Genomic DNA, 17,633 nt, shown 5'->3' with positions numbered 1-17,633 from the left:
CAACAAATTTAAAGACAATTTCAGAAAATTTAAAGAATTTTTCTGAATTATTAAAGTCAAGTTGACCTTAGCCTATAAATTTTTTCTTTCATCTTAAGATACACATTTTTAAGTCAAATCACTTAATTATAAGGACAATACGACTTCATTGAAAAGTTTATCAACTTTAGGACAAGGAAAATAACTCTATTTTAGAGAAATGCGTCTTCTATGCTAAGCAAAATTTGTATTCGTATTTTAAAGACATGAAATCTTTGAACTCACGACAATATTTTTTTCAGTGTACTGGCAACGACTTTAACTGTGGCACACAGAAAGAATAAGTCTTTCCTCCGAAACGAAATTTTAGACCACCAAAGTTTTCTGTTATTGATGAAGAGATAACTTAAAGGCAAATACATCTTTGGTTATGGTACACCTTGCCACGTTCACCCAGAGAAGGAATACGATCACCTCAAACATTTTGTAAGAGCAAAATGTTATTTTTGGGTGGTGACCATGTAACATGGTGGTCGCAACCATGTTATTTTCTCGGAAATTATTTATCTGATTTCGGCAAGCAGGTTATGTTTGACAAGAAAACAACATTTTTGTGACAAACATGTTACATGGTCACCATACAAAAATAACATTTTGCTCTTGAAACATTTTTGAGGTGATCATATTCCTTCTCTGCGTGTTTGTTCCCATTGCACTCCGTTTAGTCCAAAAGAACCAATTTTAACAACAAATGCAAATTCGTTGTTCTAAAATTTAGGGATGGTAACCTCTCGAAACTATCTGACGATGTTTGACCAAAATTTCTGCCAATAAATGTAGAATAAGGAAGTTTGTATATACCATGAATGTCCTGTTAAGGACACTGGTAAGCCTTATGTTGATGAATACACTTCTTCCTATAGAAGTCTCCATACACGAAGAAGCCACCTTATAAATGACAGGAAACTAGAATCAGAGTGTGAATCTATGTAACCAACTTTTGGCCACCAAAGACCAAATCTCCAATTAAAGAATGATAAAAAATTTATGAATACACTTCTTCCTATAGAAGTCTCCATATACGAAGAAGCCACCTTATAAATGACAGGAAACTAGAATCAGAGTCTGAATCTATGTAACCAACTTTTGGCCACCAAAGACCAAATCTCCAATTTAAGAATGATAAAAAGTGGGTTAATCGATTCTATTTGTAAAGTTGTCATTGTTTCCGATTTAAAGCTCTTAAAATGTCGATATTTTTTTAAAGAGGTCATCTGAGCTTCATTTAGTTTTTACTGTCTACTTGATGCGCCACGTCGATATTCCACGAAACAAACTTAAAAAATAATCATCAAATTTTTCTTGCAACGACAGACTAAAGTCGATCTGAAATTAATCGACTATTTGAAACGGACTTCGGTATTATGGAGTTATAAATACTCATATTACAGTTTGACAGCCACTGAGGCAAAACATCACTGAACATTGATGCCGTCAGCAAATATCGATCAATTCTGAATTATTACTACATTCTTCTTAAACAATATGGACTTCTGAATTTCATTCTCGGAAAACTTCTAAAGGCGAGGGTATAAAAACTACTCGGTACTTTCGAAGTACAAAAAGTACATATTTTATTATTTTCTTTTTTGGTTTATCATTAAATTTGTTAAGTTCTCATAACTCCAAAAACATAGGAAACAATCAGTGAATCAATCAAAGTGAATCCTCTCTACAACTCTCTACTCTGTCTATCTTTCTCTCTGTCTCACAATAAACAAACAAAATTTCTTCACTCTACTATTGCTACAACTACTACAACTCTTTGACTACTCTACTCTCATCTCTAATCCAAAAACTACAACAAGCTTAAAATGTTGTTGCTGCACAACATTGCGTTTTAATTATTGACCTAAATAAAAACCGAATCGTCTCTCTTTCTTTTGCTTTTCTGTTTGTTTTTGTAATGCGTAGTTTAACTGGCGCTGGAGTTCAAACTTCAAAGAGGCAATCACTGAGTAATGATCCCTATTTGTTTGTAATCTTAAAATAAAACCAAACATATTTACAAAACTTTTTTTGAATACAATTTTATGTTTATGCGTTTCTTCTATATTTTTTATACATTTTGGACTTTGATTGTTTAACACCACCTACATATCTTTTTTGCTAAATACAACAACCAAATCAATACTTTTTTTCCTTCTCTATCTCAAAAATATCTTAAAAAAAAAAAACGAACTAATCAGTCATGTATACGTAATCAACTCAAAAGAATAAAAACAAATAATAGATCACTATGAAATAATTAAATCTAAATAATGTATTTACATTAAAACCAACAAAAAAATCTGTCCAAAATATAAATAAAGCAAAATCATATTCTTAAATCAAAGAAACTTAGGTTGATGTTACAAAAATAATGTAAAATATTAACAAAGCAAAAATGAAGATAATAAGAGCAATTTTCTTTTATAATTTTTCATTCTTCCTATTGTGACCCGCTTGTTAATTGTCTTTATTAGTTGAATATTTTTTGTGTTTCATAATTTGTGTTTTTTTTATTCAATAAATATTGTTTTTTTGTAATTGTTTTTATTTCAAAGTATTTCACAATACAATATTGTTTATTTATTCTTGCAATATTCTTAATTATTTATGGAAAATTCTATATATTTTAATGTGCAAATCTTATACATTTTCTGAATGTCATGTTTCTGAATATTATCTAAATCATTAAGTAAATTGGATTTTTTTTAATTTTCATTATTTAATCATTTAAGTAATGGGCTGTTCACCATGAAATGATTTGTTTGAAGAAACTATTGAAACTTCAATTGATTCACATATAATTTCCTTTGTATAGATAATATTAATAAAAAAAAGACAGGTGATGTCACTTCTACAAAAACAACAACTTTGTTTTCTAAAAGTCAAGATTATTTCCTTTAGGGTTCACAGGATTTCCATATTTTACAATATTCGTATTAAAATTTGTCCTAACGTTAAATAATAAATGGTAACTTGACGTTTGGAGAACAATTTCATTAACTAATTATTGTCAGTTGTTTCAGAGATATCACCTTATTATTCCATTATGTATATAAATGAAGGATGCAATCGTGTTACATGAAAATCCTTAAAAATGCTTTAAACAAATTATATTTCCCTGCACGGCCCATATAAAGATCATCAACTCCAACTCAGTTTGCCTCATGTAGATTTATTTCCCATCATCTCATATCATACTCAGAATACAGTTTATTATCGTTGATAATTAAGGGACGGTCGAATACATAACTTTGTCGTCAATATAATTCCATATGTTTGTCTCTACATGTTGTTTATGTCCATGTATCATTTTATTACAATTATTTTATATTTTATTAATACCAAGCATTTTGTTATTGTTTGATGTCTTATTGAAAAAAAAAAATAGTTTTAATAATTGCCACGTGGCAAAATTACAACAATGGCTAGTGAAAAAAAATTAGAACACTATGACATTTAATATCAGCGAATTAGAATTGATATTTTGACGATAAAATATATTTTAAGTTTCATTTCCGATCGTCATATATTCTTGAGGAATCCAGAAGTGTCCTTTGCTCCAAAAAGTATTTTACTATCCTTAGAAACAGAAAGAGTAAAAGTGAAAACAGGGGAAAATTACCGTATATAATAAGAAATACCAGAAAGAGAGTTCTGCAGTAGTCTGGGCATGGATTAGAAAAATGTTCTAGAACTAAATATTGCAAAAGAAAGATTAATATAAAGCCGTCAGGTCGGACGGGCCGAATCTTAAACGGATTCAAAAACCCCAAGAGGTCAAATCGGGTAATCGGTCTATAGGGGACCTATATTAAAACATCAACAGATACACACCATATTCGGCACACCTAAAATACCTGTTAGGTTAGGTTAGATGGCAGACCGATGTATCAGGCTCATTTAGACTATTCAGTCCATTGTGATACCACATTGGTGAACTTCTCTCTTATCAATGACAAGGCGAACGGCGTTCCACATTGCAGTGAAACCACTTAGAGAAGCTTTGAAACCCCTCAAAACTGTCACAAGCATTACTATACCTGTAGACATCCCATTTCGGGTATATTGGATAAAAGCTACGATTTCTAGAAGCCCAAGACCCCAGATCGGGGGTTCGGTTTTTTAGGACGGTAGCGCGATTATTGAAAGTTGTAGTGTAATTACAATAGACAGACAGACAGACAGGCATGGTTATATCATCATAGAATTTCTCCCTGATTCTAGATATATACTTTATATGATCGGAAATAGTTTATAGCCTCATCATCATTCTACGGTGGTGGGTACACAGAAAAAAAATATTTTTTTTTGTCTTCAATCACGAAATTAATTGACCCAATAACTTTTAATTGAAATGTCGGTAATCACAGAAATGATAGTATCAATCACCAAAGTCAATTAAAAAAGTAATTGTTTCCATTAAAAAATTAATTTTTATGATTGATTGATTTCACTTTAAAATGTTATTGAAGCAATTAAATTGAATAATTTTTAAAAAGCAATTAAAATTTTAATTGGAAACATTTTTGGTGATTTTTTTTCTGTGTATAAAAATTTAGATGAAACTAGGTTCGTTTTTTTTTCATTAAAATAAAAAAAAAAAACAATTGTATGGAAATGTTCCAACACATTCCATTGCGTGATATTTTATCTTGCGAAATTAATCGATTCCAAAAAAAACCTTGGTTTTCGGAGCGGAAATCGAATATAGTATCCACGTTTACATTGGAAAACGATCCAGATTTCCTTGTCAGAAATCAGATTTCCTTGTCAGAAATCTGATATCCTTGTCAGAAATCAAATAACCAAAATTTTTCCTGTACCAGTTCCAAGCTAGGTGCACCCATGTGTGATCCAACGCTTCCATGACTTTTCAAAAAGCTCTACGTACTTCATCTACTGCTGATCGTAATGGACACAGATGTGCCATCAAACCTATAGGCCAACGGCCCTCCTGACCTCAGTTTTATATTGCAGTAGTTGCGTGATTATTATCGAATTAATCCTATTATCAAAAGCTAAAACCAAAAATTGTACATTGGCTATACACGGCAGTGGTTAGACCTATCATGCTATATGGTGTTGTAGTCTGGTGGCAGGCACTTCACCAGCCAACAAGTTTAGATAAAGTTCAGCGTATGGCGTGCTTGTGTATCTCAGGTGCATTCAGCAAGACAGGAGTGAGGCGTGGTGTACACGGACCCCGGGGAATATAAGATATATAGATTTCTACACTGATGGCTCCAAATTGGATGGCCAATTGGGTTTCGGAGTTTATTCTAATTTGGAACTTCGAATAGCGAAAAGATTACCTGATCACTGTAGTGTTTTTCAGGCTGAAATATTAGCAATAAGAGAAGTGGTGAATTGGGTGAGAAGTAATGCTCCAAGCAATATTCGCATTAATATATACTCAGACAGTCAACCTGGAATAAAATCCTTGGACTCTGTGTTCCTCAACTCGAAAACGGCCATCGACTGCCGCAAATCTCTCAATGAGATGGCTGAGCAGCACAATATTCACCTAATATGGGTGCCTGGCCATAGGAACATACCGGGGAACATCGAAGCAGATGAGCTAGCAAGACTAGGAACTACCTTACATATTCCAGGGGAACTAGAATCTGTTGGTATGCCTCTGGCTACTGCGTGAGAAGGCTGTCATGATGGCAAATGTTCGATGGGAGAATTGCAAGGGTTGTAACGACACCAAGCAAATATGGCCCCATTTAAACTTAAACCGCACACTAGATATGCTAGTGTTCTCAAGACGCCAGATATCACTCCTGATATCTGCTATAACGGGTCGCTGCCTGATAGGCGATTTTGCATAAGCTATACACGCAAAGAAAAAAAACGTTTGGAAAACGTGTACCGAAAACGTTTTTCTTTTGTTAGAGTTTTTTGAATTGCTTCGAAAATTTTAAACTTTTATCACCAAAAAAATTCGTTTGTTACAAAATTTTTATTTTTTCAATAAAAAAAGTTATTTTTGAAATAACAACACAGTCCATTTCGTTTATATCAAACACTGTTCTTTTCTGACTTTAGGTCTTTAATAAGACACATTTTACAGTTCAAAATTTAATATAGTACAATGTAATGTTGAACATTTTTTCGGAATCTTCCGAATATATCTGGAATATATGTAAAAAAAAAACAAAAGCAAAAAAAACTTTGCCCGAAGCAGGGGTCGAACCCACGACCCTTGACATGAGAGTCGGACGTAGCTACCACTGCTCCACGGTGCCAAACTAAATGTTTGTTTCTGTTAAATAAACTTTGTTTATTCGGTTCGTGGGCGCCGCAAGCTATGCTATATAAATATAACTTATATGGATATTTATCTATTGATGACCATAACAGGTACATAGCTCAGTGGTTAGTGTGTTGGCTTACAATGTGCATGGTCCGCGGTTCGATTCTCCGTCCAGGCGAAAGGTAAAAAAAATTTTAAAAATTTATAAAATCGTATAATTTCTTCTACATTGTTGGTATTACAGGAAAAGGTGTTAAGAACTAAAAATCCTCGTGGATGTGAGAAAGATGTGAGGGAAAATGCAATTAGCAAGAAAACAATGTTTTTTCTTGAGTTTGTCTTTATGAAATTGTTTTTACATCCTGGAAAAGAATAAACGTTTATCACAAAAAGTATATACATTTCTTCCAAATACACTTCCTTACAGCGAAAAGCAAATGAGAAACGAACTTTGTTTGTCTAAAATTTCGTTTGGGAGGAAAGAATTATTTTTTTGCGTGTAGGTGCGAAGTATAATGACTATAGTATGAGCTGTCATGATGCGGAGGAAAAGGAATCAATAAAACACCTCTTGTGCGAGTGTCCTGCATTTTGTGTAAGGCGTAAGCAAATTTTAGGGGCATATAGCTTCAGATTACTGGCGGACCTAGAAAACGTTAACTTAAGCAGTCTGCTAATGTTTTTGGAACAATCTGGTTGGTTCAACAGAAGAAAATAATCGAGAAGGTTCAGCGGTTAAAACTAGAAGTGCCCATATGTAATAGGTACTTTTAGTTAATGTGGTACCACAAAGGACTGAATAGTCTAAGTGAGACTGAATCTTAATCGGGCTGCCACTTTAACCTAACCTAACCTATTATCAAAAGCTAAAATAAATTCTGAAAATTCGATTGTTTCATTGTGACTAAATGACCTCAATATAAGGTGTTTTTGTAAAATGGAATCTAAAATAATATCGGATATAATCTTATATATGACTGTATCAAAATTAGATATTTTTCATTGATTGTAAAAAAACAAAAGTTATAAATACCCCCTAATATGGAAAATAATTAGATAACTAATATTGAGAATCTATCGAATCTAAATGGGAAATTATATTGTGGGGTCGTTTTTGAATGTCCCCATTAGAGCACATCGGTAGTTACAGGGTTAAGGATAGTCAAATGGAAATGAATCATTTCGAGATTATTAAACTTTTTCCTATAAATATCATTCCTTTATTTCTTTAAATGCAAATAAAACTATGATTAACATTAAAACGTCTTGAGGTTTCTCTTATATCTCAGGCTACTATAGGTTTCCCTTTAACCATCAAATTCATGAAAATCATCGCCGCTTCAATAATTTAATCAATCATCTGTTCATATTAATGATCATAGTAAATTCATATTTATTCTCCACACTTTGTTTATTGTTAAGTGTTAATAATAAAAAACCAAAAATAATTTCCTAAATGTTAAGTGTAATTAGTATTAAATGGGAATTGGCAAATATAAATATTGGTATTTCAATGTGATCTTTAAACATTGATGTTTTAGTCGGTGAAGTTTTCTTATGAAACCAGAAAAAAGATGTGTATAAAATTTTATTTATTACAAAAATAAGTGTTGAAAAAAAAAAACAAAACAAAAATATATAGAAAACAAGGCAACTTTTATCATTGCAAAATCATCAAATACCATCACCATCATAAAACTTCACAATGAATTGGACTACCTATTGTAATTACCTCAATGTTCATCCTATCCAAAAAACACGAAATTTATTGTTTACTTTTACACCACAAGTCCATCCACCACAGACCACTTCCAGTTAAACCTAGAAATTTTTTCGTTTTATTTTTTTTTTATAGTGAATATCGATTATATCATGTATTATTAATCAATCATTTTTGGCGACCCAATTTTCATTTTCATTCCAATCCATTCAAGTTTTTCTTTGTGTAAAAATTTTATCTTATGCCAAAATTGCATGAAAACTTTGCATAGAAAAGCTTTTTCAATTCATTTTTTAGTTTTTTTTTTCCAATGTGATGACTATTGGCGAATGTTTGGATTTTTTTTTTCATTTTTAATATGTCTTTGATTTTGTGCCTAACTTTTTTTTTTATTTTGTTAGTCGTACTCTATGTAATCTAACTAGTGGCTGAAAAAGCTTTCATTATGAACTAATTGTGAATGTTATAAATATTTGGTATAATCCACAAATTGTTTAACGAAAGCTTTCTGTAGATAATAAAAAATACGCACACACCTCCAAAGGAAGGACAATTTTTCAGTGTTGTAATATTATAAAATAAAATATAAAAATTAAAAAAATAAACATAAAAAAAAATGAATTGCATATTGAAGTTTTTAAGTTTCATGGAAAGAATTAGAAGAAGGCCGAATGATCGGTGGAAGTACATGATGGCAATTGGTTGATATGGGGAATCCAAAGATTTGAAAGTTCAAAGCCTTTAGGCAGTCGAAAAGATCTGGACTAGAATCAAATTACCGACCGATGTTACAAATTTTGCATTTTTTTCTAGAAACCTCTCAGAGGAGCTGGCAGAAATTTCAACAGTAGACCTTTTGCGAGATTACATACAGCCACTTCAAATTTTTGCAGTTGAAGTCACCCATTTATTTTCTTCTGTTTAACTAACCTGATTGTTGCAGAAAAATTAGCAGACTACTTAAGTTAATATTTTACGCTAGTAATCTAAAGCTATACGCCCCCAAAATTCGCTTACGCCTCACACAAAATGCAGAACACTCGAACAAGAGATGTTTAATTGAGTCCTTTTCTTCATCCATCAAGCCATGCAATTCTTCCATCGGACATTTTACATCATAACTTCATATAGAATGAGCTTCCAGATGGCCAGAGGCACACCAAGAGATTCTAGTTCACCTGGAATATGAAATGTAGTTTCTATGCGTGCTAACTTATGTTCCCGTGGACAGACACCCATATAAGTTGAATATTGTACTTCAGCCATCTCGATGAGAGATTTGTGGCAGTCTATGGCCGTTTTCGAGTTTAAGGAATACAGAGTTAATTGATTTTCTTGACTACTTAAGTTAATAGTTTCCGCTAGTAATCTAAAGCTATACGCCCCCAAAATTCGCTTACGCCTCACATAAAATGCAGCACACTCGAACAAGTGGTGTTTAATTGAGTCCTTTTCATCACCCATCAAGCCATGCAATTCTTCCATCGGACATTTTCCATCATAACTTCATATGATTATATATTAATACCAACATATATTGGAACAATACTTCTCAGTCAATTTGCCACCTCTTGTATTGCTAATAAGCTAATAAAGCCTGAAAAGCACTACTATGATTAGGTAATCTTTTCGCGATTTTAAGTTCCAGGTCTTTTAAATATACTCAAAAACCCACTTGTTTTCATTCAATATGAAGGCATCGGTAAAGAAATCTATTATTCCCAGGGGTCTGTGTACATCAAGTCTCACTATTGGGAATTACTGTTTCACATTTCTTTTCGAAAAGTGGTTTTGCTGGAGTGCAGTCCACTTCGTTTGCCAAAACTGCCATGGTTTTGAGGACCGAATTGTGACCGTGTTTTTTTCCAACGATCGCTCACGGAATCGTACACCCGTTGTTGCAACTGACTGTTTGGCCAATATGTATAAAGGCAATAGATGCAACCTGTCGTTAAGGGAATCTATTCCTGTCTTACTAAATGCGCCTGAGAAGTAAAAAGTTTATTGAAATTGAATTTTTTTTCAATTAATAGGTTAACTGATACAATTAACCTTTAATCAAACTCGGAAGACTAAGGGCGTTTTCGTTTCGCAAAAAATATGTTGCCCTGGTGTTACACTACTTTTCCCCTCATTGCATTTTCGCCCAAATGATAGAGTCAATCCAAAGTTATTGTTAATTCATAATATTGTAAGGACTACAGGATCCGAAAGCTATGACAGTGTCCTTCATATTTTGCAATCAATTTGGAGAATGTTGCACCTTTTTCCCAAATTGAAATCGCCATAAGTCACTTAAAAAAGTGATGGCATTTTTTTATTTTTAAATAAACATTTATTTCAAACACTCGATTTTTTAATCAAACTAAAAAAAACACAAAGTCAGATAAGAAAGTAATAAAAAAATAGTCACGTTATTAATTCAAGAAATGAATTGAATTTTGCAATCAACATCAAATTAAATTTTTAATTGAATCAATTCAAAAATTAATTGTAATTTTCAAATCAAATCTATTAATTTTTTAACCAAATAAAATTTTTTGTTCCCAATTGAAACTGTGACTGATACTATCATTCTCCTGATTAAAGACATTTCAATTAAAAAATTAATTGGATCAATAAAATTTTTTGATTGAATCAAAAAGAAAATTTTGTGTGATTATCTAACCAGTTCACACTTTTCAGTTTTAGCCCCCCTCTTTCCCTTTTTGCACGAGTACAAGGCTACCGCGGCTTTTCTCGCACTTTTCCAATATTGAGTTAAAAATTCAGCAGCCGGTCCAATTTAATTTCAAGGTATTTACACTCACCAAAGGGAATTTTAATACCACCTAAGGTGATGGGCTTAACCGTGGGATTTACCTCTAGACCATTCTCCTCATTCTCCCATTTCTCAGTCTTTCTAAATAATACCATTAAATATATGTTAGATTGGAATTTTCCCCGGACTGCTAAAGCCACGACCAGAGAATGAAGCCGCTGAGTCGCGCCGCCGATTTTAGCCGTCGCCGACCCGCTTTTAGCAGTCGACGCCGCCGCCGAATATGTCGACTCATCTCGACTCAAATTTAGTCGCCAATTAATCTAAAATATTGATTTATATCAGAAAAATTTAATAATATTTGTTATAGTTTTTGCCAAAATTTTGAACTTTCCACTTTTAATCAATTAGTATCAAGTTGCTATAATAGTTTTATAAAACTTTAGCTCAAAAAATTTGAATGAAATGTAAATTTGATTGTAAGATTGGTTGTACAACTAATCTCATTACAATTCGGAAAACTTCAAATTGATTTTATAATAGATAATTTTGCACCACCGAACAGACAATTTTGTATCGGCTTAGCCGTCAAGCCGCCGCCGCCGGAGGCCAAAATTTAGTGTTAGGTTAGGTTAGGTGGCAGCCCGATGTATCAGGCTCACTTAGACTATTCAGTCCATTGTGATACCACAGTGGTGAACTTCTCTCTTATCACTGAGTGCTGCCCGATTCCATGTTAAGCTCAATGATAAGGGACCTCCTTTTTATAGCCGAGTCCGAACGGTGTTCCACATTGCCGTGAAACCACTTAGAGAAGCTTTGAAACCCTCAGAAATGTCACCAGCATTACTGAGGTGGGATAATCCACCGCTGAAAAACTTGGTGGTGTTCGGTCGAAGCAGGAATCGAACCCACGACCTTGTGTATGCAAGGCGGGCATGCTAACCATTGCACCACGGTGGCTCCCAAAAAAAAATTTAGTGTTAGCCGCCGCCGACAAAAATGGGTCGGCTTCATTCTCTGGCCACGACATTAGCGTATGCCTCCACTTTTATCCGTTCATTTTTTAAGGCAACCAGAGGATTGTTTGTAGCAACATTCCAAAGAAGAGGTGATAGAACTTCTCCTTGGGGAGTGCCTCTGTTCACATACCTTTGTATTTTTGCTTGCCCTAGAGTGAGTAAAATACGTCTCTCCGTTAGAAGTTTGTCTATCTGCCTCAGTATCCCTTGTTAAACTTTTACATGGAACTAAATACTTATCGTTTGGCCTTCAGAAACCCTTAGAACATTAAGAGTTTTTTTCGTTTTTTTTTTTTTTCAACGTTACCACTGAAAAATTGTCGCCCTTCTGGAAAAACCACAATCTTGCATATACACAACAATAAATTTTTTTCAAAACCAATTTTAAATGCAAAACAAGAGATCAAACTTTCAATTGTTTATGATGTTTTCTTTTTCTTTTGGTCATTGTACTGAAAGATAGCCGTTAAGATTAATTGCCATTTTATCCATCACAGCCAATCCCACAACCCAGGATGGGGACGTTCGCTGTCGGCGGGGGAGCCCCACCAGAAAACGCACTCGATGCTTTGTTAGATGAATTGAAAACCTTTTCAAAGCCTCTAAATGCTAATAATGAGGTAAAGACCTTTTCTTTTTGACATATCGTAATAGTTTAGCCATATGACCTTATGAATGATTTTCAAAATCGATTTAGAACCGACCCGATGACTCCACTTCTGATGACAGTACCCCCATGATACAAAGCACTGTTACCACACAAATCTCCCAGGCCCATTTGTATAATCAAACCGAGGCGAACATGGCCAATTGCATCAACGAATTAACGGCCAATAATGTGGCCGCCAATACAAATGCCAAACCCATCACAGTACCCCTAATAACGGCCTCAAATGTCTCAAGTCTAAGGCGTTTGCATTCCATGCCCACCCAATGTGAAGGCGATATTGTACCCATACCCATAATGCGTAATGTGGTGGGTAAGCCACCAGTGCCCGAGCGTAATGCCGAATTAATTATGAAGGTTAGCGGCAAACGTATACCTCCACCACCACCTCCACGTACCAGTTCACGCAGCCCCCTGGCCAGTCCAACTAGTCCCAATGTACCCCAGATTATGCCAACGGTAAATGAAAACGATACTAAAGATACGACAGCCGTCACTACGGCCTCATCTTCGTCGGCTGTAGATAGTGGCGGTGAAACTTCTAGTGGCAACGAATCCGGCAACGACAATATGCAACGTCAAGTGGCCCTGGAAATGCGTCACCAGGAACTATTGAAAAAGCAAAAAGTTCTACAAGAGCAATATCAGCGTTTGCAGCAAATGAGCAAAATGCCATCGGTGGACATGACCACTGCCACAGGACCAGGAAGTACAACCTCATCGAATATGGTGCCACTGCAAAAGATGGGCAGTGAATCGAATATACAACAAAAGATAAGTCTAACCCTAACGGCTGCTAATGATAATGGAACCAATGGGCCCACCAGCCTAATTGCCAATGATAAGCATGTGATTAGCCGGGCCAATTCCATCAATGGTGGTCCAGCAGCCAATAATACTAGCAATGCAACCACCACTACCAAACAGGTCTATGAAACCGAAATACTTTAACATAAAGCAAAATTAACCTGGAATGAAACAGCCATAGATATCTAAAGGTATGGACAGGACAATGGGAAAAGTAATAGTAAAGAGATGTGAATGAACCCGCAAAAATGTTAATGGACTTTCGCTGTATTAAAAACCAAGATTAATGAAATGAAAATAATTGTTAAATTGCATTATACATTTTTTTTTTTTTAAATTTAAAAATTCAAATATGGTTTTTGTTGACATTACTTAGGCTAAGTGTGCACATTTTTGGCTGAAAAGGTCATTTACTAACGGAAAAAAATAAAAGATAACAAAAAATCGGTAATACGAAACAAAAACGCAAAGTTGACATCACAGATGGCTAACTAAGTTGTAGATTAATCAAAAAAATTTAATTTGAATGTTTAGCTAAACTTCATTTGATAATTTGTTGCTATTGGGGGTGAGTGGTAGGAGAGAAATCCACCCTCTCCCCCCAAAAAATAAGAGTCTAATAGAGTGTATGTATGTATGTCTGTGTTTATCATATAATGTTTGTTAATTGACATTTCCTGTGTTTTACAATCATTTTATTTAAATATATACACTAATTATATATAGACTTTATATATATATATGAAAGTTAACATATTGTGCACTCAGTTTTTGAAAGAGGAAAAATATGAAAATTTAAAGTAATACCAATGAAGTATTGCAAATAGAAATGATATGGCAACTATGATAACTGGAACAAATTATACATGCGCATATGCAAAGTATTTAACTTAACTTACTTCTTACACCCTACACAAATACACATAGAATACAAAATTTTTGATAAAAATCCCCATATATTTAAAAAGGTTTTATGAGTGTTATCTTTGAAAATTGACTAGGAGTGTAAGACAAAACAAAAATATTTTAAATTTTTAATATATAAAAATTTAAGATGATATATGGAGTGTCTTCAATTCAAAGATGAAATGGTGGTGTATTAGAATCAGCTGATCACATAGGGTTACCCTATTTACACTACTAGGTAACAATGATGTTTTTACGTTGGTGTGGCAACACTAACAGAAAATTCGATTTATTTTGAAGTTGTTTTTGTAATAGATCCAGAACCTTTAGTATTTTCATAATGATTTCCGTATACGATAAATACATACATATATTGAACGATTAAGTAAATAAGAATTTTTTATAGGACTTAATAACTAAGCATCACTTTTTGGCATATTCGAAAGAGCGAACAAATTTTCAAGGTAAAAAAACATCAAAATGTAAAATGCTCATGAAAACGCAATAAATACTTCTTCTGACACACAAATTTTTTTGTTTTAGATTTTTTGTTTCATTATTTTTGTCTTACTTTTAAGGAAAAACAATTAAAATTTAAGAAATTTATCAAATACACAAATATTGTTGATAATTTTACAGAGTCAGCTATCGATTCAGTTTGACAATATCAAAAAGGTCTCTCCATTCTAAATACTGTTTGGCAGGGTCTAAACCTGAAGGCCGGTGCGCAACTATTGTGAAATTTTCTATAGCAAAAATTTATTAAAGTCTCCGACAAAGAATGGCTTGTATAGGGGGTGTAAAGAAACATAATAGGCACAAATTGTAAACCATAAAGAAATTCCAAACAAAACAGCACTTATTCCAGCCGAAAGCACTAGATAAGAGAAGAAAAGTAATTTCTGGATTTTGCTAGATAGGTTGCCGTTCGTTTTTTACGAGCCTTTAAATTTTTTTCGCCAAATTCGGTTTTGAGCACTTTTTCACAATTTTCACATGGTCATAGCTCGGAAAATGCAGTGGAATGCAGTCTTCAGCAAGTTCCCAGGAAAAAAATGGAGCACTATTTCAGCAGGATTGTAAGGGAGAGAGGCACTACCAACTGCTTACAAAACAACCGAATCATTGCTGATTTTTGTGGCCGATGTCCCGATTTAGAACAGCTTCTACATAGCGCTGATAAAATTGCTCAATTTAATAGAAATATTGCTCAGAAGTGATATCCCAGCAAAAAATGAAGCACTATTTCAACAGGATTGTAAGGGAGAGAGGCAGTACCAATTGCTTACAAAACAATCGAATCAGTGCTGATTTTTGTGGGCGATGTCCCGATTTAAAACAGCTTCTACATAGCGCTGATATAATTGCTCATTTTAATAGAAATATTGCTCAGAAGTGATATCCCAGCAAAAAATGGAGCACTATTTCAGCAGGATTGCAAGGAAGAGAGGCACTACCAACTGCTTACAAAACAACCGAATCAGTTCTGATTTTTGTGGGCGATGTCCCGATTTAAAACAGCTTCTACATAGCGCTGATATAATTGCTCATTTTAATAGAAATATTGCTCAGAAGTGATATCCCAGCAAAAAATGGAGCACTATTTCAGCAGGATTGCAAGGAAGAGAGGCACTACCAACTGCTTACAAAACAACCGAATCAGTTCTGATTTTTGTGGGCGATGTCCCGATTTAAAACAGCTTCTACATAGCGCTGATATAATTGCTCATTTTAATAGAAATATTGCTCAGAAGTGATATCCCAGCAAAAAATGGAGCACTATTTCAGCAGGATTGCAAGGAAGAGAGGCACTACCAACTGCTTACAAAACAACCGAATCAGTTCTGATTTTTGTGGGCGATGTCCCGATTTAAAACAGCTTCTACATAGCGCTGATATAATTGCTCATTTTAATAGAAATACCGCCCAGAAATTATATATAATCTTGAAATTATATATAATCTGATTGTTGGCGTGAAGGAAAGCAGCGCTACCTTTCTTGTATCTATACTGCATGAATTGGTTGCAATAACGTAACCGAATGATCATAAACTAGTTTGGTTACTCGTTTACGTTGTTGCCACCGATTCATGCAGTGTGGATGCATTGCCTACTTTATTGTATACCAAAAAGCGCAACTAAACTCTTACTGCTGAAGTATTTTATGCTGGGATATAATCTTGAGTATAACATTGTTGGCGTGAAGGAAAACAGCACTAAACTCTTACTGCTGAAGTATTTTTTGCTGGGTTGTAGCTCTTCACTCGGCCAACAAAAATTCTGAATATATTAAAGGTGAGTATTAGTTTCGAGTTTAGCCGCTAAAATTGCCATTTTTTCACCATTACTTTTCTCTAATAATCCATTAAAAAGAATATAAACTTTGTGAAAAGTTGTTTTGGGACATTCCCCATCAAGTTTTAATAAAATTTCCATCAAAGAGGTATAATTTCATACTGTTTTCGCTGATTTAATTTCGGTTTTAGCGGCTAAACTCGAATTTAATACCCACCTTAAAGGTAAGTACTATGTTCCCTTTTTGCGTTGAAATTTTCGCGGTTACTTTATTAAAAGAGTTCAATATAAAGAAGATACAATAACTCCATAGATGATCTAGATTTCGGCAAGACTTTACAGGAATATGTCTGTTTTCATTTATAATTTTGACTATTCCAGGAAAAGTAATCGCGAAAATAAAATGATTTTCAACTCGAAAACCGAACATAGTACACACCTTAAGTCGGAAATTTTTCATCTTCATGCTCAAAACCACTTTTATCAACGATTTTTTCCTTATTTTTTTTTTTTTGTTTTTCTTTTGCTAAAGCTCTTGAACTATTAAAAATATCTCGGAACAATCAAGATAAAGAAATGTAGCCTATAAAATTATGAACAACTTTCTAGTACATACCAAATTGAATTTAACGCTTCTGAAAATTTCGTTTGCATAAATAGCAACCGCCTTCAGAATTTCCCACATTGGTATGTTATGAAACTAATCATTCGGCTTCATCATTGTGAAGTTATTTCCCAAAGATCGATGCTTATAAATACAGCGTTGATATCTGTTTTATGTAAAATCCCCAAAAATTAAAAAAAAAAAATTCTTGAATTGTAAATATGAATGGATAGTATTCTTTGATGTCATTAAAGTATTAAAATGAGCTTAACTATTGTAGTGAAAAAAATTTTTCGTAAGGCCAAAGATTTCGTGTCCTTAAAATATGAAACCGATATGAGACACATTTCTCTAATATAAAGTTTTTTTCCTTGGCCAGAAGTCGATAAACTTTTTATTGACTCGCTTTAAAATTGAGTGACCTTAAATCAAAGAAAAATATTTTTTACTAAGGTCAACTGGGCTTTAATACTTCTGAAAATTTCTTAGCAAATGAAACACATTTCTCTAATATAAAGTTTTTGTTTCCTTGGCCAAAAGTCAATAAACTTTTTAATAACTC

At 33.6% G+C, this 17,633-nt stretch overlaps 1 protein-coding gene across 3 annotated transcripts in view; it reads left to right on the top strand.

Moving 5' to 3' along the window:
* The window catches only part of LOC142229226 (coiled-coil domain-containing protein CG32809), a 91,011-nt gene extending 77,523 nt beyond the window's left edge, over positions 1 to 13,488 (top strand). For all 3 annotated transcript variants that reach the window (XM_075299767.1, XM_075299766.1, XM_075299765.1), the window contains 2 exons: positions 12,290 to 12,412; positions 12,490 to 13,488. In XM_075299767.1, coding sequence (XP_075155882.1) covers positions 12,290 to 12,412; positions 12,490 to 13,410 — 1,044 coding nt within the window. In that variant the 3' untranslated portion in view covers positions 13,411 to 13,488. The remainder of the gene's footprint in view (positions 1 to 12,289; positions 12,413 to 12,489) is intronic.
* Positions 13,489 to 17,633: the final 4,145 nt, after the last annotated feature.

The sequence above is a fragment of the Haematobia irritans genome, chromosome 3, assembly GCF_050003625.1.
Source record: "Haematobia irritans isolate KBUSLIRL chromosome 3, ASM5000362v1, whole genome shotgun sequence".
Classification (NCBI taxonomy): domain Eukaryota; kingdom Metazoa; phylum Arthropoda; class Insecta; order Diptera; family Muscidae; genus Haematobia; species Haematobia irritans.
This window is presented reverse-complemented; position numbering and strand designations above follow the sequence as displayed.